Raw genomic sequence first — 24703 nt, 5'->3', positions numbered from 1 at the left:
AATTCACAATTATCTTAATCTACCAAACACCCAATATATATTTCTTAACTAATTGAAACTATGATAAGTATCATGAATTGTATCATGCCTAGTCGAAACATGACATAGCTACCAAACGTGCCCTTAGTCTACTTTTTCAAATCTCCTTATAGCTCTCGGATTCCCTATTCTATTGTCCATGTCCTGACCTCTAAGATGAATGTCATACATGCCTGAGTAATACTTTCATTTGATATGTCCTGACCTCTAAGATGAATGTCATACATGCCTGAGTAATACTTTCATTTGATATCTTATGGAATGATAGTGTGTTATTCTTAATGCTCCATCTATCAGTCATTACTCGTTACTGGTTGACCTGACACAAATTTCAAGAAATAAATATATGTGTGAAAAAAGTTGATAACATATGAGTGCTACTTTTATTTATTAAATTTATAATTAAATACGAGTAAAGAGAGTTAGTAAAATATGAGATTTATTATAAAAGCAATAATAAGCAAATGTGATACCAGTAGCACAATACCCTCTTTTAGTCATAAAAACCCATGCAATGGACTTACACTAAAAAGTAGCGCATCAAACCCGAAGGCTTGACAAAAACTATACTACTAATTAAAGGAAACCGACCAACACTAAAAGGAAATTAAAGAGACAATGCGCATGATTATGGCATTACACTCTTAATCCACTTCTTGATACTATTAATCGGCTTGTCAATACTTGGACTAGGACTGTGCTGCATCTTGGCAACGATGGGTTTGTAAATCAGCTTAAGCTCCTTCAACTTCTCTTTGAAAGCATCAACCTTTGCAAGTTTGTTTGACTCCAACCATTTCACAGTAGACTCGAACGCCTTCTCTATCTTCTTCTTGTCTGCTGCTGCCATCCCGGCTGCACATCTGGTGGCATTCCTCATGTCGTATGCGTAGTTCTCCAAATCTTTACTTGCATTATCCTTCTCCCTAAACTCCTCATCCTCCCTCTTGTGCTTCTCCGCATCTTTCACCATCTTCTCAATTTGTTTCTCAGAAAGCCTGCCCTTGCCAAAGTAGTTGGTGATGATGATGTTGTTCTTCACTCCAGTCGACCCCATGTGCTCCGCCGACACTTTCAGGATTCCATTCTCATCAATGTCGAAGCTTACTTTGAATTTAGCAACACCTCTTGGCGCTACTGGAATGCCATCGAGATCGAGTTTACCTAGCAGATTGTTGTCTGTCCCCTTGCTTCTTTCGCCCTCATACACCGGAAAAACCATACTGGTCTGATTGTCTTTTATTGTGATGAGATTATTGTGATACTTAGTCGTTGGGATGGTTGTATTCCTCGGAACAATTACGCACATCCGATCTCCATCAAGTCCAACGCCAAGGGATAATGGAGTGACATCCATAAGAACGAGCTTTTTCACCGTGTCGTTGCCTTCACCACTCAACTTGGCAGCCAGCACTGCAGCACCATGAGCCACAGCTTCGTCTGGATTAATGGTCTTGCACGCCTCCTTCCCATTGAAAATCTCCTTCAACATCTCCTGCACCTTCGGAATCCTGCTCGACCCCCCCACCAGCACTACCTCATCCAAGCTGCTCTTCTCCATCTTTGCATCACTCAGGCATTTCTCAACCAGTTCCATACACTTGTTGAACAAATCCATGTTGAGCTCATTAAATTTAGCACGAGTGATACTCGAAAACAGATCAATCCCCTCAAACAAAGATTCGATCTCAATATTAGTTTGTGAAGTGGAGGAAAGCATCCTCTTGGCTCTTTCACAAGAGCTCCTCAATCTCCTAACAGCTCTCGGATTCATGCTAATATCCTTGCCATTCTTCCTTTCAAACTCTTTCACGAAATGATTCACCATCCTACTGTCAAAGTCTTGACCTCCAAGATGAGTATCACCTGCAATAGCCTTCATCTCAATGATACCCGCCTCATCAATCGTGGCCACAGACACATCGAACGTGCCACCACCAAGGTCAAATATCAGCACATTCTTAGCTACGTTATTATCCCCTTTATCTAGACCATATGCAATGGCTGCAGCAGTAGGCTCATTGATGATCCTTACAACGTTGAGGCCAGCAATGGTTCCAGCAGCCATGGTGGCCTGACGCTGAGAGTCGTTGAAATAAGCAGGCACGGTGACGACAGCACTCGTCACTGACGAACCAAGATAGGCCTCGGCGATATCCTTCATCTTAGATAGCACCATCGAAGAAATCTCCTCAGCTGAAAACTGTTTCTCCTCTCCTTTATAGCTCACTACTATCATAGGATTGTTGTTAGTAGGGTGAGGAATCACCTTAAATGGCCATAGTTTCATATCACTCTGAACCGTTGGATCATTGAATTTACGGCCAATCAGCCTCTTTGCATCTGCGAAACAAAGTAGTAAGAAATAGTAAAATAATTAGAGTATCGTTTGAATAATCGTGTATTTTCTAACAAAGATAATAACTTGAAGCGAAGATAATAAAAACCAACCAAAGACGGTGTTAGTTGGAGCACTGGCGACTTGATTCTTGGCAGCTTCTCCGACGAGACACTCATTGTGCGTGAAAGCGACGTAAGAGGGCGTGGTGCGATTGCCCTGATCGTTTGCTATGATCTCGATTCGGTTGTGCTGCCATGCTGCCACGCACGAGTACGTCGTGCCTAAATCGATCCCGATCGCCCGTCCTTCCCCCTCCACGGCCATTGATGCAATTAGATGCTCTTCCAAATATTGAATAAGGAACTCAGAATTCACGAATATATTGCAAGGTAAAAACCTAGATACTCTTAGGGTTAGGGTTTAGGAATTGAAAGGGTGGGAATACAGAAGATATGATACGGCTGAGTGGTGCTCAACTACAATAATATATATAGTACTCCAGTACTTAATAACTTTGATTAATAGAAAGAAGTAAATTATGAAAATATATTTGAGGTAAATATACTTTTTTTTAAACGAAATAAGGTAAATCAAAGGGGCTAATATTATATTTACCTGTTATATCAAGAATAGGGGAATATAGCTTGAAGAATTCGTTCCTAAGAAGGAGGTTTTATAACGAAAAAATAGATTAATATAGTACTCGGATATTAAGTAATTGTGTCGAAAAGTAAGCGAGAGGAACAAAGTAAGAAAAAAGATTAAGAGAGAATAAAGTAGATGGTGGAATAAGAAAAAATATAAAGAGAGAATAAAGTAGATGGTAAAATAAGAAAAAAATAAAGAGAGAATAAAGTAGATGGTGAAATAAAGTAAGAGTGATTGAATGTTTTTTTTTTATTAAAAAGTACAATTCCACTTAGTTGAGACGGAGGGTGTAGTTATTTTCCCATTAACTCTTTATTTATTTTTTTCTCTTAAAGATGCTTTTAAAGGATAATTTATTGATTTTACATAATCTACTCTCCGCACGTCTAATAATTTGTTTAATATTGATTTGAATAAGTACCAAATTTGGTCTTAAACATATGACAATTTTATAATTTTTGTTCTAAACATTACGTTTTTAATTATTGCATCCCACACGTCTAAACTCGGTCGGAATCAGTCTATTTTGGACGAGGTCGTTTAAAATTAACAGTCAACAAGTGTTTGTTTAAATTAGAGATAGGAGAAATTCTGTTTTGGGGAGATTTAAATTAGGGAGTTGTTGGGGTTGTGAGTGATGAGCTGATACGACGTGGAAGGTTTACAAGCGGGGAGAGAGGAATGTAGTTTGGCCAAACAACTTGGAGGAAAAGGAGGAGGAATCGGTTCCAACCGACGAGGAGATTTCTGAGAAAGCAAGGGCCGAGTAATGCTGCTGCAGAGGCAGGAAGATATTCAAAGATTTACTCAATTATAGTTCAGTTTGTTTCCTTTTATTTAGGAATTAAGTTATCAATCAGTCGTCTATAAATTTAGTCTCTTTCAGTAGTTTTAGATATCTGGGAAAAATAGTTATAATTGGACGAGGTGTTCTAGTTGGCCTCAGTTGTTGACCGTCAATTTTAAACGATTGACTGATTTTGGCTCGAGTTTAAATATGTGGAATGCAATAATAAAAAATGTAATGTTTAGAACCAAAATTGTAAAATTATCATATTTTTAAGACCGCGTTAGCCCTTATTCTATTGATTTTACTGATTAAAAACTTATTTAAAATGTAGTACTGCTATTATTATAATCAAATGTAATTTAAAATAATAGTTAGAACTTATTTATTGCAATCAGGAATTACTAATTTCAATTGTAATTTTTAAATAAAATATATCAAATTTATAAATTGTCAATTGAACTATTATAATTAGTTGAATTACACTAAAATAAGTTACTGATAATTTCAAATTTTCATTAAGACTTCGTTGATTAATTATTACGTAACTTATAAAATAATATTAATTATTATCTAATATTACATGATTCATAATTTAAACAACTTTATTTCTATAATGTATGGTCTAAATAAATTATTAATTATTATTATTATGATAATAACAACTATATACTACTCCCATCCACAAATAATAGATTAAGTTTATCATTTTGGGCCATCCACCAAAATTAGATTAATTATATGGAAAGTTTTAAATCAATACTAACCATCATTTTAAATGTGGACCTCGCATTCTACTAACACTAATACCACCATCTTTTTCCTCACTCTCTCCTACTTTACCAATTGCACATTAAAACTTGTATCATTTACAACTTTATTTACTTTTTTAGACGAAGTTAGCATAATACCAACACTATTAGTTTTTACTATTATAATTGTAATTATAGTTATTTATTATATTGAAATTAAGTATAATTCATAATTATAAATTTTTTATAAAAAAAATAAATTAAAATATCTAAATATGTTAGAACCCTAAAGCTGGGCGTTTTCGACACGTCATTTTGCCCGGCCGCGCGATCTCTCTTGAGCAATTGGCCAAAACTGTTTAAAAGGCCCGCCTAGGAATTTTTCCTCCTTCGATTCGCCCGACTGCACGATTTCTCTGAAGTCACCCATTTTTTAATGTGCGGCTTTCGAAATACGATCATAACTCTCTCCACCGGACTCCGATTGAGGCGTGCAAGATATTCACCCGAAGCTCTTTCGAAGAAGAAGATATATGTGGCCTTTTCAGAACGTTTGGACGTCATAACAATAGGCCGAGTACTTATTGAAACCCGTTGCAACTGAAACCTTTGATACACGACTTCCATGATCGTATCAGTTGTACTACTTTCTTTGTTTTCAGGACTGATTACTTTCCAAATTTGATTAAAAATTAAAACAAACACATGAATTTAAAGATTAAGGAATCGAATTACTTTCATACACAGAATCTTGCCAACCAAATATGGGCATAGTACTTTTGCAACCAATTGAAAAAAACACCCGAAATCCCCACCTTTAAGAAGAACAAAAATTGTCGGCTCCATGCTATAAATTACACGCATAATTATGCATACTTCATTGGTTCTTCAACTGCCCCCGCCTTTGACGTATACTAACATGCATCCCCTAAAGGTCATCCCTTTGCACGACTCCTCCTGCAACTCAAGTGAACAAAAGAGAAAAAGATTGAGATAGTAAAATGAAGAGGAAGATGCAACTACAAGTAAATACATTTTCTTTGTTCCATTAAAGACACATTTAATTGATAATTTCGTAAGACCAAATTCTTTGTGTTGCTTACATTGGACCTGACACATTCCTTTTGTCCTAGATTTGTTTCCATTGCCTTCCAAGCATCTAGGTATCCTACTTTACCTTTGTCCGCCTAGAGCTCCTTTTTTCAAAGGAGATAACACCTTGAAGTCAAGGTCTAAGTTAGGCCACTAAGACTTGTCAGAAAATGGGCTAGTTACTTTGCATATGCTAGCCTAAATAGTCTCACTAAAAAGTATGTATGTAGGCAATCTTCCATTTTAGGATTTCTATGCGAAGTTATCATTGTTAATGCATGTGGGCATGATTTTCCTGAGACTTGCCACTCCTTACATGAGCAACTAAAAAGTATGTATGTAGGCAATCTTCCATTTTAGGATTTCTATGCGAAGTTATCATTGTTAATGCATGTGGGCATGATTTCCCTGAGACTTGCCACTCCTTACATGAGCAAGCATGTTGCTCAAGATCCACCACATGTCTAATTACCTTGTGTCTATTTGTGATCTCAGTCACCTCAGCTCAGCCTCAACCATACCACCTACTTTGACTTTCAAGTGACCCAATTGTGTGTCTATTAAAAACATTCATATGGCGAACAACAGTTGGCAACATGGTGTGGCCTTCCATCTCTCCTCCTTGCATAGAGCTCCATGAACTTTGATCTTACACTGTCAAAAAGCTTGGTTGTTGGAAGATCCTTAAGATTCTTCACATTGTTGTTCCATACTTCTACAATATTGTGTGGATCTCAGGCTTCACATATTCATATCTACCCCTGATATGCCTCCATAATCCTCCCCTCACCTGCTGGTTAGACACAATCGGGTCCTTGGAAACGTTGACCCAACACCTGGCTAGAGCCATCCACTCATGTGGGGTGTAGTTCACTCTCTTCTTCTTCTTCCGTGCGGGTGTCGGAACAGACCTCTCTATCACTATCTCCTTCCCCTTTCCTTTTTCGGCTAGGGAGTGGGAATCTCCTTTGGAATAGATGGTTGCAAGTCTGACAGCTCGTACTTGTCTATATTGAAGGTCGGATCGGTCACCGAAATAGTTGTGGATCCGTCAGAATCGGGGGGGAGTACCGAGCATTGTTGGCCGATAGACTTCATCGTCGTAATGCGGGTCATACTCCATCCGCAGCTCCACTAGTAGTAATTCTGTGATGTTTGCGGGGTTAAGGGTCTACCAGTACCAACATTGGCATTGTCGTGGTATGGAGGGAAGCCAGGGTATGGGCGATCGCCGAAGTACAGAGGGAAGCCAGGATGAAGGGGACCTTGTGGATATTGGTTGTTTTCGCCATAATTTGGGGATCTTCCATCGCTATTCATTGTTCAGAGCTAGAGAGAAATATTTAAGATGAAGACGAGAATGGAGAATGGTGTGAAGTAAAAAATGGGGCATGAGGATATATATATATATATATATATAGAGTGAAATCAATTAAAAAATAAAATATTAATCGGTGCGCGATTGGTAGTCAGGCACACAATGACGACCGACCGTTGATCTCACAGTCTTTTGAAAATCGTCGTGGACGTGAGTTGGGTGCTAGGGGAGGCCACCGCCGATCACACGGGCGGCTGATAGGAACCCGCAGTGTGGATGCTCTAACAGTAAAAATCTTAAATTTTAATGATATGTCCGAACTCATCCAGCCAACAGGCACAATAGAGTGTCCACAATAGGTGAGCCGTGACGGTCTGCTTCTGGATGGGTGGGCGCCACGGCAGGGGGGCTGAGCCGCATTTGCTTTTGATTTTTTTAAAATTTTTTTTTTCTATAAATATTTATTTCGAATTCATTTTTTTTCATTCCATTTCATTCTATTTATTTTTGTCCAATTAGTTTTGTTTCAGTCTAATTAAAATATACCAACAATTGATAAAATAATGTGATTTGTGGTTCTGGCGTGGCTGTTAGAGTGTGCACAATAGTCCGGAACAACCACAAAAACTTGTCCACTGACATAAAAACCTTCCGCCACATCATCACAAAATAAAAAACGGAAGAAGACCGCGGCGGCGGCTCACAATAGGCTGCCGTGGAACTGCCGAAACCACCGCCCCCCTCGCCACGGCACCCCTTGTCCAGCAATAGACTGCCACGGCGCCGCTGCTGTCGGTGGCCGCCACGCCGTTTCTATTTGTGATATTCTCTCTTATTGGGTTGGACAAGTTTTTATGGCCTCCAAAAAATATTTGTGGGTGGTGCGGACTACTGTGGACACTACTGTGGACATTCTTAAGAACACGAGAATCAACAAATCAAACTAGTGATTGCTTGAATTGAATTTCGTGATAGATTGGACGCCGTCAACTCCAGTCGCGGGAAAGTATGGATTACGAGACGGTCAAGAAGTTCATCGAGAAAACAGGCGGACCGTACGAATTCACAGTGGATTCGATGCCGGAGAGATTCATAGAGCCAATGGTGATGCAGGGCATGAAAATCGATCACATCGAACGCGGCCGCATCGTTTGCTCTTTCACCGTTCCTCCTCGCCTCGTGGTAATAATTTTCGACTTTTTAGCCGTTGACCGCCTCATTTCATCTTAGATCGAGCTTTTCATTTATTGATTGCGGAAATTCGTTCTCTCTAGAACTCCGGTAATACCTTACACGGTGGAGCCACGGCGGCGCTGGTGGACATCGTTGGATCGGCTGTTATTTATACGGTGGGGGCTCAGGCCACCAGTGTGTCCGTCGAAATTAATGTTTCCTATTTGAACGGCGCTAGTATTGGGGTAAATTTCTCACAGCACTGCCATTTTCTTCTCGTTTATTCAATTTCATTTCTGTAAATCCGAGCTCGTCTGTAACTCCCTCGGCCTGATTATGTGAATTTATATCTGTCTTCATACAATTGAAAAAAAAAACTTCTATTGAAAAACAACTACTATTATTCCATATTACTCCTATTTGGTTTTCTTAGGCGTATCTCTAACTAAATCTGCGATCGTTAAGCAATGGAGTGGTGTTGTGTCTATAGCTTAAGCTATTTAAGTTGCATTCTGTATCTTAAAGTCAGTAGAAATTTCCGTAGTTCTTGTTGGGTGATAGCATGAATTGTATTCTTGCAAAAGTAGACTTTTGTTTAAGTAGCTCTCGCATATGCACAAGTAATTGCATATTTCAGGCATTATTCCATTATGCAGTTCAGAATCCTTAGTACTACTTTAAGGTGTTGTTCGGTTGGTGAGACTAATTACCGTATGATAATCCATCTAGGATTGAGTGATGAGATTATTTTAGTTAGAGGTAGTGATTGACTAATTATGTGTGATTCAATCTTATGAACGAAACACAATACATATTTAATCCCGAGATATGATCTTGCAAACCGAATAGCCCATAATACTATCAATGGAGTACTATATAATACTTCCTTCGTCCTCTAAAAATTGAAACTTTGAGGGTGACACGGGTTTTAATGGGAAATTGAATAAGTATGAGAGAGAAAGAGAAAAATAGTTGAAGTAGTGTTAGTGGATAATGTGGCCGAAAATATTTTTGAAGAATAGAAAATGGACTAATTTTATACTAAAATGACAAGAGATGACAATTTTTGGGGGATGAAGGGTTCATAGTAAATGACTGAATGTGTCGAATAGAAGATTAGGTAATGGAGCTGTTTTAATGTGAGATGAAGTATTTGCATTAGTGTGTGTTGTTTTCTGCATCATGTTGCCTCCTATTATGAGCTTAGCTCATTCAGCTAGCTTTTCTCATTCTTCATGCTATCCTATCTTCAATGCTCAAGTTATTACAATGCATGTTTTCTCTTTATAGATATTAGTTGCTTTGCAAATAATATCCATTAATTTAGAACCTGCTATTTCTTTTCAGGAGGAAGTTGAGATCGAAAGCAAGGCATTGCGTGTGGGAAAGGCGCTCGCTGTTGTCAGTGTCGATTTGAGAAGTAAGAAGACTGGAAAACTTATAGCTCAGGGGCGCCACACAAAGTATCTGGTTCTCCCTAGTAAAATTTGAAAATTTTATTGATGCTACTTAGCTCCTTATTAGTAATTTGTTTCAAACATACAAAACAAGCGTCAACTATTTGAATGCCCATATTGTATATATTATCAAGAAATCAAGATTTGTGCAAGGCCATATTATGACATTGATCATGCTTAGATTTTGTACTTGAGTATATTTTGGCACCAACAGTAAAAACGAGTAAGGTGTTCGAACTTTTGAATTCGACGTTCATAAGATTGATAATCAACGTGACAAGAGAGTCGCCTTGAGAGAAGGCAAAGCACACTCAAGAGATGAAAATGAACCGATTTAGAGAGAGAGTGAAATACCTGAATGAATGAGTGGATGAGAGTACTCAGGGTCAAAAGGAGCCTCTGAACAAACACACATAATCAGACGGTCTAGAGGAATGATTTGCGTGGAACGATGATGTGGCGGCCACTGGGTGACTCAGGTAAGTTCCGGGCTTTACAATGGATTGGGCCAAATGTTATCAAATAGCGGATATGGCGGCGCCATGGCGCTATGGCATGGCGTTCGGGGGTGGAAACGCCATAGCACCATGTCGCTGCTATAGCACCGCCATATCCGACATTTGACAACATTGCGTGTGTTGCATTTAGGAATAGGGCATTATGCAAGAAACATGGTGGTTAGAGTGCTATATTATCCTTTATTAATTGTTTAAAGTGTTTTAGTTGTTATATTTTTAATATTTTTTAATTTTTGAATTATATATAAATATATAAGTATTATTTTATTTATTTAATTTTTTACCGCCATATCCGCCATACTAATACGCTATATCCCTGTGGCGGTTTTTAGGCAAATCGCCATAAGCCGCCATACGAGATTGATAACATTGATTGGGCCACATTATTTCACAATCTGTGTTACATTAATCATTCAGGTCGCCTCAGTTCCTACCAGCAAGTAAAATTTTGAATAAATATGGCTAGTTTTAGCATTGGGGATTGGGTGGAAAAACATCTAGTGTCTACTTAGTTGATGGAATCCTCATTAGTTGAGATTTTTCCTTGGAATGCAAAGACACACTCCGTCTACTGCAGACGAACAAATGAGACGGCTGCTCTTACAGTTATCTAAAATATGCTACATACTGTTCCACTCTGGACCTACACTATTTGGCCATGTCACGAACAAGGCTGCAGATATCGCTGGCCACTCTCTTTCTTTTAAACAATCCAAGTTTTATTCTCTCTTATGCTTATATTTATAACACAGATGTTTTTTATGTTCTTGTAAGTAACAAAGCTTTAAAGTGTAGGACTTGCGGTGTGGTCTCTGATCTTCAAGAAACCAGAAATTCTGTGATGAAGGCATCTGACTTACCCCTCTCAATCCTCATCATTGGAGTTGGAAATGCAGATTTCAAAGTAACGGAGGTATGTCTCATTCTAAGCAAGTAATGGGATTTATTAAGACGTCGCATTTTTGAATTTCCAACTTTATTGCTTAAGATTCTTGATGCTGACAATCGGCGTGAGTTAGAGAGCATTAGTGGAAGGGTGGCAACGCGTGATATTTTCCAATTCATTCCAAGTTCATGGTGACTAGATGTAACATGAAAATGTAATACGTAGCAACGAGTGATAAAGGGAGTAAATTTTTGTTTGGTTTTGTACAGCGGGAAAATCTCTTCTGCTGTCTCAGTTCCTGAGTTTGTAGAGATGTTAAGTTAGCCTTTTAATGTTTCTTAGTTTTATAACTGTATTTTCATGTATATGGTTAAAGATTGATATTATCACAAGTGCATGAGAAAGGATAAAAGGATTCGTGCACATTATGCTGATAGTAGATGCTCCACACTTTCTCTTTACACCCTTTATTCTAGATAATGTTTTTTCTTCTCGGAAAGCTGTGGGGTATCCATCCCATCTATTCACCTAATTTTGTCAAACAAGAAGAAAGTAATTGAAAAGTAAATGATTTATAGATGCTTAGATTCTGTTAGCTTGAATCAGGAAATAGATTAAAAACCTCAAATCAGGATATTCTGGTTCTAACTTTCATATGAGTAGATTCTATTTATTAAAAGCTCCTTTTCTCGAGATAATATTTTCCGAACATATTGGCCGTGCGATGCATAGGGAACTAACATCTACGCCTTATATTTGACCATGCCTGATTTAACTAAAGAAAAAATATAACAAAAAGGCGCCGCGTCACTCTCAGCTTTCCTTTCATCCCCTTCCCTCATGTCCATGTACTTAATTGATGCTTCTGAATCTCTCATTCATACGCCAGTCGGGAAGCTTGCCACACCTCAAACTCAAGCGCCTCTCTATCTGTACGTAACACCTCATTTGAAGAAAATTTATACTTTTTTTCTTGGTTTTGAAGTAAACTAGTAATTCTTGAAAAGCAAAATATGCACTTGTTCTTAGTTTTGAGCATCATTTTTAAGAGAAAAATAAGCCTATGTTGATGATAGCCAGGTGAGTTTTGTTCTGTAGAAAATGGCTGAAGAAGGTAGTCGTCGCGTTGCTCTGAATGAGAGGATTCTTTCTTCTATGTCAAGGAGATCTGTTGCTGCTCATCCTTGGCATGACTTGGAAATTGGTTAGACCATGTTTCTTCTTCTATGCCTATGCTTTTTTCTTTGGACCATCGTCGTTCACGTGGTTTATGTATATATGCAGGGCCGGGAGCACCTGCAGTATTCAATTGTGTGAGTTCTTTTTCAGATTGCACCAAAAACTAAACCATCTTTTTATTTGCACTTATCATCCCAATCACCAACTTGCCAGGTGATTGAAATTGGAAAAGGCAGCAAAGTAAAATATGAGCTTGACAAAACCAGTGGCCTTATCAAAGTCAGAAACTCCTTCCTTTTCCTTAATTATATGCTCAAGTCAAATTTATGAAACAGCTCATGATATTTTATAGGTGGATAGAGTTCTTTACTCCTCCGTTGTATACCCACACAACTATGGTTTTGTCCCACGAACCCTCTGCGAAGACAACGACCCCATCGACGTTTTGGTGCTGATGCAGGTCCTTTCTTTACTTCTCAGATTGCTACTATATTGAATATACTTGTAATACTTGTTTCATTCCTGCACAGGAACCTGTTCTTCCGGGTACTTACCTCCGTGCTCGTGCCATTGGCTTGATGCCCATGATAGATCAGGTAACCGTCCGTCTCCCTAGCTAGTCCACTTGCTTCACCTAAAATCTTTCAAGAACCATCCATCCCACAGGGCGAGAGGGACGACAAAATCATTGCAGTATGCGCTGACGACCCTGAGTTCCGCCACTATCAAGACATAAACGAGCTCCCTCCTCACCGTCTAGCTGAAATTCGCCGCTTCTTTGAGGACTGTATCCTTTCAAAACCACTAGCTAAATGTCTGTGTATACTAGTTTGCATTTGTGTCCTTCACTTACCTTGTATTTAAACAGATAAGAAAAATGAGAACAAGTCAGTTGCCGTGAAAGAGTTCCTCCCTGCTGAAACAGCAATTGATGCTATCAAATACTCAATGTGAGTTTTCAATCATTTCCATACAATTTTTTTTATTAAATGAAAAACGGATCTTTCAAGATAGATGAGTTATCTACCCTAGCAAACGACCCTTAATTTCCTCTGTGTGTTGTGGCTTGCAGGGATCTTTATGCCTCATACATCGTCGAGAACTTGAGGCAGTAATCGCGGAATCAATTGAAAGCAGCGATAACTTAAGCTGATGGCCTTTAAATAAACTCATCACACAACACTTTTCTAATTTTTTTATCGTGTAATGTTGTTATCGTGTTCTGTATAAGTCCGCCGTGACAGGAACTTTTGCTTGAACAATTTGTATTCGACCCTTTTGTAATATTCTGTTTTAACTGATAAATTAACGAGATGAAGTCCCTCAACTAAACTGAGTTTCTCTAGGAATTGTGCTTTACTCCACTTTTGTTTCGATTTCTCTAGTATATTGTGGTAGTAGGGTAGAGCAGCAAACTCAAATTTAATCTTGTCAAAATCATAAAATCGCGTCACTTTTGGTGTTCGATTTTCTAGATAAAATAAAGATATAATCTAGGATTGAGTTGTGAGTTTATTTTAGCGTCTCTTTTGGTGATCGGTTTTCTAGATAAAATAAAGATATAATCTAGGATTGAGTTGTGAGATTATTTTAGTTGGAGGGAGTTAGCTATGATTAATTATCCTATGATTATCAATCTAGGATTGAATTGAGGGATTGAATCTCAAGATCGAAACACATTACATATTTAATCCCGAAATACAATCTTGCAAACCATATACCTTTATGCATGTAAATAAAGCAAATGGTATCAATAATAATAACTTACCATAAAATCGGTGCCTTGTACTATTGATTTTATACGCTCCCTTCGTCCCCAAAAATTGAAAAAGTTGTACTATGATAGGATCTGGTTATCCTATCTGGCGGAGAGCACGCGAATTGAAGTTGTGGAACGATAAACCCTAGCAAGAGATATTAGGGTTTGGTGATAAAAGAGAGCAAGATGAGAAAAAGATTTTATTCTTATTTCCCGATGACTCGATCTAATGTGAATTCTATAATTTATAGAATTCTCCCTACTTGATTTATACATTACGACTTGGGAAAGAATCAAGAAGAAAACCCAAGAAGATTGACTCTATCAAAATAACAATATAAATATTCTCAAAAGGGAAAAATAAAAGATCTAGTAAATCAAACTAATATCTAACAAAATCTCCATAACGAACTGGCGGGTTCCTCTTCCTTCTCGGACGCCCGTCTTCACTCTGCTCCTCACTAATCTGTTCCTGACTCAATGTCTCACCTTCACCGTCGGGCATTTGTGGGTTCCTCTCATTGGTTGGGTCCTGACTCAATGTCTCACCTTCACCGTCGGGCTCTTGTGGGTTCCTCTCATTGGTTGGGTCTGCCGTTGTGTCCACATCCCAATCAACTCCCCCCTCGTCGGAACACACCTTGTCCTCAAGGTGCAAATGAGGAAAGTCGTGCACCAACTCTCCTGCTGATTCCCAGGTAGGGGCTGCATTAACACCCGACGCCCAACGAACGAGCCACTGAAGTTGAGGAATCCCATCCACTAGGACCGTTCGCTCAGCTGATGCGCGAACTGGAGTGTCTAGCGGGCAGCCCTACAATAGCGCCGGAGGCGCGCCACTTGTCGGGGAATGCCGCTGAGCTGACAAAAGGCTTCAAAAGAGAAACATGAAAGATGTCATGGATGCGGCTCTCAACTAGCAGTTGGAGGCGGTAGGCCACTTTCCTAATCCTCTCCACAATCTCAAAAGGACCGTAGTAGCACCGGCCCAACTTAGCTGAAATGGGTTTACCCATCGAATGTTGCCTGTAGGGCTGAAGACGTAGCCATACCCTGTCGCCAACCGCGAATTCCACATCTTTGCGATGGCGATTTGCTTGAGCAGCCATGAGTTCCTGCGCACGGCGGATCCGCGCCTTTAAAGTGCGAAGTAAAGTCTCCCTTTCCTCCAGCACTTCAGCTACCTCCATATTGTGGGATGGTCAAGAGTAAGTATCAAAAAGATTAGGCGGTTCACGCCCATAGAGGGCTTCAAATGGGGATATACCGATGCTCACATTCACCGAGCAGTTCATTGCCAACTCGGCCCAAGGCAACAACTGTGACCAACGGGATGGGCAGTCAAAAGTGTACGCCCGGAGATACTGCTCAAGAGCTCTATTAGTAACCTCCGATTGCCCGTCGGTTTGTGGATGATATGTCGTCGTAAACTGCAGCTTCGTGCCACTAAGCGAGATCAACTCATCCCAAAATCGCTCATAAATATGGAGTCCCTATCCGACAAGAGCTTCTTAGGAAAACCGTGGAGCTTGACCACCATGTCCACAAACAACGGTGCGACTTTTGCTGCATCGAAACCGGGTTTCATGGGACCAAAATATGCATACTTCAAGAGCCTATCCACCACCACCATGACAGCAGTATACCCCTGAGATTTAGGAAGGCCGGCGGTGAAATCCATTGACGCGGCCGCCCAAACCATGTCGGGGATCGGCAGTGGCTGTATCAAGCCGTTAGGCTTATCACGGATGTACTTTGTCGCTTGGCAAGCAACACATGCCGCCACATAGGCGTCGATGTCCCCACGCATCACTGCCCAATAAAAAGAAATGGCGACACAGGCGAAAGTCCGGCGAGCTCCCGGGTGGCCTGCAGTCCGGGCAGTATGGCATTCCGTCAAGATATCAGGGATTGTTGTCGAGTTCCTAGAGAGAAATAGGCGGTGCTTAAAATAAATAAGCCCATCCCGAACTATAATATGCACTTGGGCGCGTCCCTCGGAAACCGTACTGTGCAGTTCCCCTAACTCAGGCAGATAAGAGTTCTCGCGGCGAATGGTGTCCATCAATGACGCCACCGGCCGCATAAACAAGGTCTGAAGGCTTGGATCATCGGCGTGCACGTCGTCGGTCTGCCTCGACAGGGCATCCGCGACCTTATTTGATGCGCCTGATTTGTACTCAATTCGAAACTTGATTCCCATGAGTTTCCGTAAGTAGAATTGTTGGTTGAGGGTTTGGACCACTTGAGAAAGAAGGTCCTTCAAACTCCACTGGTCGCTGCGGATGATGAATTCGCGCCCCAATAAATATTGACGCCATTTCTGAACAGCCTTCACTGTAGCATAGAGCCTTTGTGGTATGTCGAAGCCAAACGACGACGCAGCCCCAATTTCTTGCTGAAGTAGGCAATCAGATGATTATCTTGGAGTAGCACTGCACCGATTCCCAGATCAGACGCGTCGGTTTCAAGTATAAATGGGGTCGCAAAGTTGGGATGGCGAAGGACCGGGGGGCTGAGCACATGGAAGTTTTAAGGGCCACAAAGCTGGCAACGGCTGACTCTGTCCAGTTGAACGCCTCCTTCTTAAGGAGTTCGATCAGAGGCGAAGCAATGCTAGAATAATTCTTGACAAGAATGGACACACATTAATGGGTTTCGTCCCGTCGGGTAGGTGAATCTGGTGATCCCACCGCCTAGCGGGTGGTAATTCCTTGGGAAGGTCAAAGATCACAGCAAATTCGGATAGGACCCGGGTAATCTCAGAGTCAACCTCGGTGATGCCTGAAGGAGACTGGGTAATCTCGGAGTCAACCTCGGCGATGCCTGAGGGAAACTGCAGAGCTTTAGGCTGCACGGGTAACAACTCAAACGCGTCCGCCTCTTTGTCTGCCTAGATGAGGGAGAACAGATTGTTGTAGGAAATTGGGCGCAGGGGCGCGTCCTCCCCTCGCAAAAAGACTGGCTAATCATTCCATTCAAACCGCATAGTGAGGTTACGGTAATTCTTTGTGATATCACCCAAATCCTGCTGCCATTAAACCCCCAGTATAATATCGGGCCCCTTGACTTGGTGAATGAACAACTCGATTTTGAACTGGTGTCCTTGCAGATTAATAGGCATGTCCAGGAAAGCGAATGCGCATTTCAAGGAAGCATCGTCGCCCACAAAACTCAAAACGGTGATATAACATTAACTGGTAGACTCAACTTCTCCGCCACAGCCGGTTGAATAAAATTATGGGTACTACCTCCATCAATCAAAATCGAGACTGCTGTTCCATTAACTCAGCCTCGCAGGCGGATAGAGCGAGGTTTAATCTTAGGGTAGAGCACAAGAATCCTGGAGACGTCCCCTGTAATCACCATGTTCTCACCATCGTCTTCAGGGAAAGTTGAAGTAGCTAGAAAGAGTGTGTTCACTATGTGTTTCTCAGTCCAACAGGTCCAGAGGATTCACTAGATCACAAGGTCTAGGAGATCATGAATCTATCAGAAATGGTCGTTAGATACATTTTTCACTACTTCAAAACCTTAACCCATCATACTATTGGCTAGTATATGGAAGTAATGATCGATCCCACTGAGATGGAGGTGTTAGCAAGTAATTAGAGGGTTTGGGAGAGGTCGGCTGCTGCCACGCAACTCATTGGTTAAGTTTTCTTTAAACTACTGGACTCGAGAGAATTAAAAGCCACGTACGCATGCATGACTCAAGAAACAACTTAATTGAGGAAAGTTGAAACGAACTACCTGGTCAAGTAAAATATTTCCCAAAACAGTCAGACAAGTACGCAAGAAAAAAACAGTGGGAATAATTTTCCGAATTAGCTACGGTGACAGAAAAAAGCTGCAAAAGCAAATAAACAACAGATCTGACTCTAACTACGAACGATCATTATCTTCTTCAGCAAATATGAAATGACGACAGACGAAACAGAGCATCAAACTCGGAAAAACAGGGTAAACTCAGATCTGACTTCAAACATTACGATTAAGTAGAAAAACTACCAGATCTACACTACCAGGTCAAGTAAATCAAAAGCAACAGTAAAACAGCCATAACTATGCAGATATTCAAACCAGTACGTATCAGATCCAAAACTCCAAATCACAATTCCACACCCGATCAACCCGATCCATCCAATCCACATCCAAATCCACATCCATCAACTCCGATTCAACAACAAACAACTCCAATTCAACAGCCAATTGTGAAAAGCATCCAAATTAGTAAAATCCAACATCAAGCATCAAAACAGAAGTAAAACATAAAACATAAACTTCCATAGCCACTGAAATAAGGTTCAAATGGAAATATCAGTCGCCGAGCTTCCGACAAAGAAGTTCACGACAAGACAAAATAACGGAAAAGTAAAAACGATTGTATCTTCACCCTGTGGAGACGGTATTACACCACAGAGTAAGCTAAACCGAACCCAATATGCCCAGAATTACCCCATTGATGCCAAGTGCGTGGGTGAAGTGAGCTAAAACTAAAAGTGAAACTAAAGAGTGTGATGAAGCTGGTATCTCTTCCTCTTCAAGATAGTTGTCTCTTTTATAGTTCAGGCTCAATCCCTAGGGCACTCCTTCTTCAGGATTTGTCATTTTTGCACTCTGAAAAAGGATCTTTTAGAATTTGCTCCTTCTTCACTTTTGCTTCCTACCAGCGATTTCATAATTTCCTTGGTCAAGTAAATTGTTGGCGCTTTTTCACTTCCATTTCCTCATTTTCGTCTGCCCGGTTGATTTGTATGCATTTCCTGGGTCTGACAGATATTTCACGCATCTGAACTTACAAACGACACACACTTAAACCATACTTGTCCTCAAGCATGAAAGACAAAATAAATAAATAAGGAAAATTTCAATGAATGGTTATCTCCTGACCGACTCTAAAAGAAAAGACACAACTCCTAGACCTAGACGCAAAAAGACTTAGACAAAGAACAGAACACGGACACATTATTAAGAAAACCAAAAAAATACAGAAACAAAAAACAAACACAGATGTATAAACTGGTTAAAGTTCTAGCAGTCGTCCCCACAAGCTTAAGGTCAATCCAATCGTCTACAGTCTCAGATTCATCACCCTCCCTTCTTCTATCTGGTAAGTTTGTCAGTTCGTCAAGATAGCCTCTATTTTCACCAATTGTTGGATTCACTCGGTCACTCATTGCTCACCAGAAACGTTAGGAACATTCACTCTTTCATTTTTTCCATACCACTGATGCCTTGAGTTCTACTAACACGGGGAAGTTCCTTAAGGTCTTTCATTTGGTTGTAACGGGTCCAGGAGATTATATTATATGTAGGTGAGAATCCTAAAGGGCCTAAGTTCAAAAAGTGTGAGTGAGAACATATGAAGGACATGTGAACTTAGGGACAAAAGATAGAAACAACCTCCCGTTTTACAATCTATATTCCCAAAAATTTTGGAGCTTGTTCCCTGGCCAAGGTGGCCTTATTCCTTTACCCCCTTCTTACGGGGTCAGGTTATAAGTTTTCCGGCCCTGATTTTTTTCTAATATTTTTTTTTCTGGGTCAGGTTACCACTTTTTCCTGCCCTTTTCTTTTCTTTTCTTTTCTTTTTTTTTCGGGCCAGGTTACAGAATTTCCCTGCCCATTTCTAACTAACTTCTTTTTTTTCCCTTTCTCTTGGGTCAGGTTACAGATTTCCCTGCCCTTTTATTTCCTAACTTTTTACTTTATATCACCCTTGTTTCACAACCTATTTCCTACCCCAATTGGTTAGTTGCCTCAGTCCGCCCCCTTGTTCACATGATATGGAAGCTAAAGGTGCCAAGGAAAGGACAATTTTTCTTATAAGCTCAACATTGGCCAACTAGGGGGTGCCCTTATAATGAGGTAGGTGTAGTAAGTTCGAAAGAAAAAAATTAACTGGTTTCTCCTATTGCCTATAGTCCTTACTCCCCTATGTCATTTCTCCCTAAGCATCAAGCGGCAGCCTCTCTCTTTTTTTTGTGTTAAGTAGAAAGTGTTCTACTATAGGCTTATAACTCACATTGTAGAGGCTTCACAACTAGATCAAATTAAGACATTTCTATCGTTCTTATTTCCTTCAAACTGATTTCGATTTATTAAGGAAAGAGGTCTCAAAAATTGACATGCATCATCTCTTCAATTACTCTCACTAAGGGAATATTTGCTTTCTAGTTCGCCAGTTTATACTTAACACATACATCCTAAAAAAACTGACACTAAACTGACTTGACACCAACAAATTCACATGCTTGACACTAACTGCACTAACTTCTCTCCCCTCCCACTTCACTCATGCTTGTCCCCAAGCAATCCTTATGAAGTGGAAACCAGGGCAGTTGGTGTACACATGCAAACATAACCTTCTCACACTTAGACCAAGAATTAGGCCAAGCAATGAGCTAAATGAGAGAAGAGAACACAAAACAACAAAACTAACAGAACATATATACATAACAATCTTCTCACACTTAGGCCAAGCAATGGGCTAAGTGAGAGAAGATAAACACAGAAAAGCACAGAAAACAACAAATACCAATATATGTTATGTCAACAAACTTATCACACTTGACCAAGAGTTGGGCTAAATGAGAGAGAGCACACAAAACACATATACACAAACACAACGAAGCATGCTCAAAACAGAGAAAAACATGCATCACAGATACTTATCAAAAGAAAAAAAAACAAAAACTGAAATGTGAAATTACTTGGTCACTTGGGGGGTATCAATTCTGCTTCTGGCTCCCTTGGGAGCCAGGTTTCTGGGGAACTTGTTTTGGGCAGTCTGCTTTCACTTTCTTAGGAGCTGATGAAGCTGGCTCCTCTGTCTCCTTCCTTACTGGCATGGGGGTGTTCTTCTTCTTCACTTGCATGGTGGAGGTTGATGTTGTTGACACTTCCTTCCTCTTCTTACTTGGGGTACCGGCAGGCTTAACGGGCGCTTGCTGAATGGAGGAGGCTCTTGGGGCTGGGGGCCTGATCTCTCCACTGGACCCGGGAGGAATAAATTGCTCGGCCTGGGAACTCCTTTGCTTGACTGTGGTCACCATCCGCATCATCAAGGTAAGGGCCTCAGTCATCTTCTCTGTGTGCGTCTCCAACGATCCTTTCAGTCCCAGTACAGCTGAGTCTATCATGCTCATTGATAAGGCTAATTTCATGCATTGGTCAGAGGATTAATTTCATGCATTTACGGGGTCTAACACATCTTTTTAAGCCAGGTGTGTAGTAGAATCCGCCAGGCCAAGGAAGAAAGGAAGATAATTGCCTGGCGAGGGAAATTTGGCGATAAAGTGAACAATTTGAAGAAAAATGACCAGACAAAGGAGATCGCTAAAGCAGAAGGGCAGAATAGAGATTTCTGTGAAGGCTTCTAGAATGATCACCTCTACATCTATATAAAGGAGAGAGCATGCAAGACTAAAAAACTTTTTGGGACTTTTGTTTCGGCTCTCGGTTCACTCGCACACATTCCTACACACTTGGGTCTCGAAATTTGAGGGGTTGTGGGGTTCACTTTCAGTTTGGTTGTTGTGTAACACAGTCCTCACGAAGGGCAAAGATACAATTTACTGCTTTTATTTCGTTTGTTGCTGCGAATTTCACCGAGCTTTGCTGTTCGAATCTCGGCTGTGTTGACTGTCGTATTTTCGTTGATCTTATCTACGCAATTTCCATTTTCCGTTATGATGATGTTGCTTTCGAGTATGGATGATGTTCGTTTCTGAGTTTATAGTTATTTACTTGAATGGATGCTTTTCGCACTTGATCTGTTGAATTGGAGTAGAATTATGAATGGATTGTCGTTGAGCTAATTTGTTGAATCGGAGTCTATGGAGTTAATTTTGGTTGTAATTGGGTTCGGATTGCTTGAATCCGGAGTGGATTAAGCGTCCGACGTGTGGATCTGAAGCAGAGTTGTCTGATTGTGCATGAGTTTGATGTTTCTTTTCTGTTTTCTGCTCACTTCGTCTAGTAGAAGTAGATCTGTTGGTTTCCGGTTAATCGTCAGTTTTTGACGTCCGAATTTGTATGTCCTTTTTGAATCTAGTTATTTACTCTGTTCTCTCCATGTCCATGTTTAAATCAGGTAACGTGATGCAACTTGTTGTTAGTTAAATTCATGGTTTGTTATTTGCAGCTTTTCTTCCGTACCTTGCTGTTTTAGGGAGATGGTCCCCACTGCTTGGGTTCTTTCTGTCTAGCTAATTTAGGTAGTTGTTTACTAGGTCAAAGAAATTTGTTTGAGAGATTGGAGTTAAGAATATGTTCCAAGCCTGCATGATGTTTACAATTTCCTAGGGCTAGTGTTAGATTTAATTCATGAGTCTAGTAATAGTTTACCTCAACCCAAATTTGTGTGGCAGCAGCCATTTACCTTTCCAGAGTCTTCTGAATGCCTTCCTACGCGTCCATCTTTGTGGGATCGATCCCTGCTTCCCTGTACTAATTAATAGTATAGCGGGTTGAGGGTTTTGAATGTGGAATTTGTGTGTCCGACGACTGAGACTTCTGAGATCCTCAGAGTTCCTAGACCTCGTGATCTAGCGGATTCTCTGGTTTGAGAAGCCTGACCTAGCACAAAAGCACACACGGTTCCAATCACTTTCAAATGGAGCCGTTGCCGGGGATGGATAGCGTAGTTTGTGATTGTGTTTAGAAGATTTTTGGGGTACATAGTTTTGATTTTTCTTTTTCCTTTAATTTCAGTTTATGAGCAGATGCTCACGGTTTGGACACTGGGATAACTCATCTGGGTGGAGGTAAGATCAGTTTACTTAGCAGGTCAGGGACACAGCATCTACGGTCACCACCAGATCAGGATTATCTACGGGAGATCCATTTCAGTTTGGTTCAGAAAGTGACGAGGATTGGAGCTCGTCAGGAAAGGAGGATCCCAAGTCGTCTTCAGAAACAGATATAGAGGAGGCAGAGATCAGAGACATGGCACATGTAGCCGATCCAGATCTGGAGATCGGTTCGCTCACTGCCCATTTAGATGGAGAGCCAGCCCGGGCTATAGTTATGAATCCGCATCAGAGGGCCATCGATATTAAAACAAATGTGTTAGGCATTCTACCGACGTTTTGCTGGACGTAGGAACGAGGGTCCATACGAGTTCTTAAATGAGTTTAGCAAGCTGTGCAGTATTCATAAAAGGCCCAATGACACAACAGATGAGGATTATCACCTACGTGTAATTCCATTTGCCCTCAAGGGGGAGGCTAACACATGGCTACGAAGGCTACCTCCGGATTCCATCCGTACATGGAGGGATTTCAAGTTGGAGTTTCTGGATTAATTTTTCCCTTCAAACAAGACCAACGCTCTCAAGAAGGAAATCGTGGAGTGTAAGCAGGAGTATGATGAGTCTCTTAGTCAGTATTGGTCGCGGTTTAAAGGATTGTTAGATGCCTGCCCGAATCATTGAATGATCGAGGCAGAGATTTATTATCTTTCTATGAAGGAGCAAACCCTGAGTCAAAGGATCTGATGAATTCCTCGAGCGAGGGAAATTTTACGAAGAAAAATGGAAGTGAAGCGAGAGAGATCTTGGGAAAGTTGATAGAGGCCAAAAAGGCGTACGACAGCCCGAGGAATATTATGAGGAGAGGTTCAGCAAATGCGCTGAGGGAGCAAGATGACGAAAGAGTCGAGGCGAGAATAGATAGGCTTGAGAAAGCACTCTTTGAATGCAATCGAGAAGACTAATCCGCCAGCATCGCAAGAAAAAGAAAAGCCTCCAGGTCCAGGAGAAATTTCACCCCAGCAATATTATGGTCCTCAAGAGGGAGATTACCAGGCCCAAGTTAATGCGATGGGGAGTTGGAACCCACATGGAAGTTGGAATCCAAGGATACAGCGGGATGCACCGTGGAGAAACCATCCCAATTTTAGATGATCTGACAACGATCCGAACCAGCCACTCCCACAACAGAACACTCAGTTGACACATCAACCAGAAAGGCGGACTAACTGGTCTGGAAGAAATCAGGAGGGGCAGAACAACTGGAGCAGCCGGAACCAGGGAGATCATTAGAATTGGGGAAACAGGAATCAAAACTACCAGGGGAACTCTTATGTACCGCCACACCAAAGGAACTACCCTGGAAATTATCAGAATTCCCAAACCATCTACCAGGGGAACCAAGGGCTAGGAAATCAGTACAACAACAGTTCAGGAGGTCAGGGAAACTTTCACCAGAACCAAGGAATATTGTCGAGCGGGGGTGCTTTGAAATTGTCGGTTTTCAGCAAATTCATCAAGGAGTTCATAGCTGGAAAGACAAGACCCAGTGGGAAGATCCTGATTGGACAGAACGTGTCAGCAGTGATTCAGAAATGCAGGATGCCTTCGAAACGCACTGATCCAGGTATGTTCACCTTACCCATTTCCATTGGTGATGCCAGAATTGAGCATGTCATGTGTGATTTAGGGGCATCGATAAATGTTTTACCGCTTTCCATATACAAAAAGTTGGTAGGAGTAGGAATGGTGGATACAAAAGTGGTGATCCAATTGGCAGATAGGTCGTGCATTTGTTCAGAGGGAGTTTTGGAAAATGTTATAGTCAAAGTGCATAATTTTCTGTATCCGACCGATTTCCATGTTATTAAAATTAGTGATAATGAATCTGCCGAGTCGAGCGGGGTGCTTTTAGGACGACCTTTTCTGCGTACCGCTAAGACCATTATCGATGTCTTTGATGGAACAATATGTCTGGACCATAATGGGGAGAAATATA

General features: G+C 40.8%; 3 protein-coding genes across 5 annotated transcripts; 2 read left to right on the top strand and 1 right to left on the bottom strand.

Moving 5' to 3' along the window:
- Positions 1–509: 509 nt before the first annotated feature.
- On the bottom strand, positions 510–2808 carry LOC121777011 (heat shock cognate 70 kDa protein-like). Its single transcript, XM_042174145.1, has 2 exons — positions 2491–2808; positions 510–2382 (listed from the first exon to the last, which is right to left on the bottom strand). The coding sequence occupies exons 1-2, from the start codon at positions 2702–2704 to the stop codon at positions 668–670; spliced, it is 1929 nt and encodes a 642-aa protein (XP_042030079.1). The 5' UTR covers positions 2705–2808; the 3' UTR covers positions 510–667.
- Positions 2809–7843: 5035 nt separating this feature from the next.
- Positions 7844–9801, top strand: LOC121777275 (acyl-coenzyme A thioesterase 13-like). The gene is made up of 3 exons (XM_042174469.1): positions 7844–8159; positions 8252–8395; positions 9498–9801. Exons 1-3 carry the CDS (start codon positions 7986–7988, stop codon positions 9639–9641), a joined length of 462 nt encoding a protein of 153 aa, XP_042030403.1. The 5' UTR covers positions 7844–7985; the 3' UTR covers positions 9642–9801.
- A 591-nt stretch (positions 9802–10392) lies between these two features.
- Positions 10393–13522, top strand: LOC121777274 (soluble inorganic pyrophosphatase-like). 3 transcript variants are annotated; one of them, XM_042174468.1, is made up of 9 exons: positions 10393–11038; positions 12110–12215; positions 12296–12324; positions 12404–12469; positions 12551–12610; positions 12718–12786; positions 12857–12977; positions 13059–13140; positions 13263–13522. In XM_042174468.1, exons 1-9 carry the CDS (start codon positions 10784–10786, stop codon positions 13303–13305), a joined length of 831 nt encoding a protein of 276 aa, XP_042030402.1. In that variant the 5' UTR covers positions 10393–10783; the 3' UTR covers positions 13306–13522. The 3 variants fall into 3 exon arrangements, with proteins under 3 accessions (XP_042030402.1, XP_042030400.1, XP_042030399.1); XM_042174466.1 differs by having other exon boundaries at positions 12551–12646; positions 12721–12786; XM_042174465.1 differs by having other exon boundaries at positions 10399–11038; positions 12543–12650; positions 12721–12786.
- Positions 13523–24703: the final 11181 nt, after the last annotated feature.

This window comes from Salvia splendens, chromosome 18 (assembly GCF_004379255.2).
Source record: "Salvia splendens isolate huo1 chromosome 18, SspV2, whole genome shotgun sequence".
Classification (NCBI taxonomy): Eukaryota; Viridiplantae; Streptophyta; class Magnoliopsida; order Lamiales; family Lamiaceae; genus Salvia; species Salvia splendens.
The sequence above is the reverse complement of the archived record's forward strand: the minus strand, read 5'-3'. Positions and strand labels throughout refer to the sequence as shown.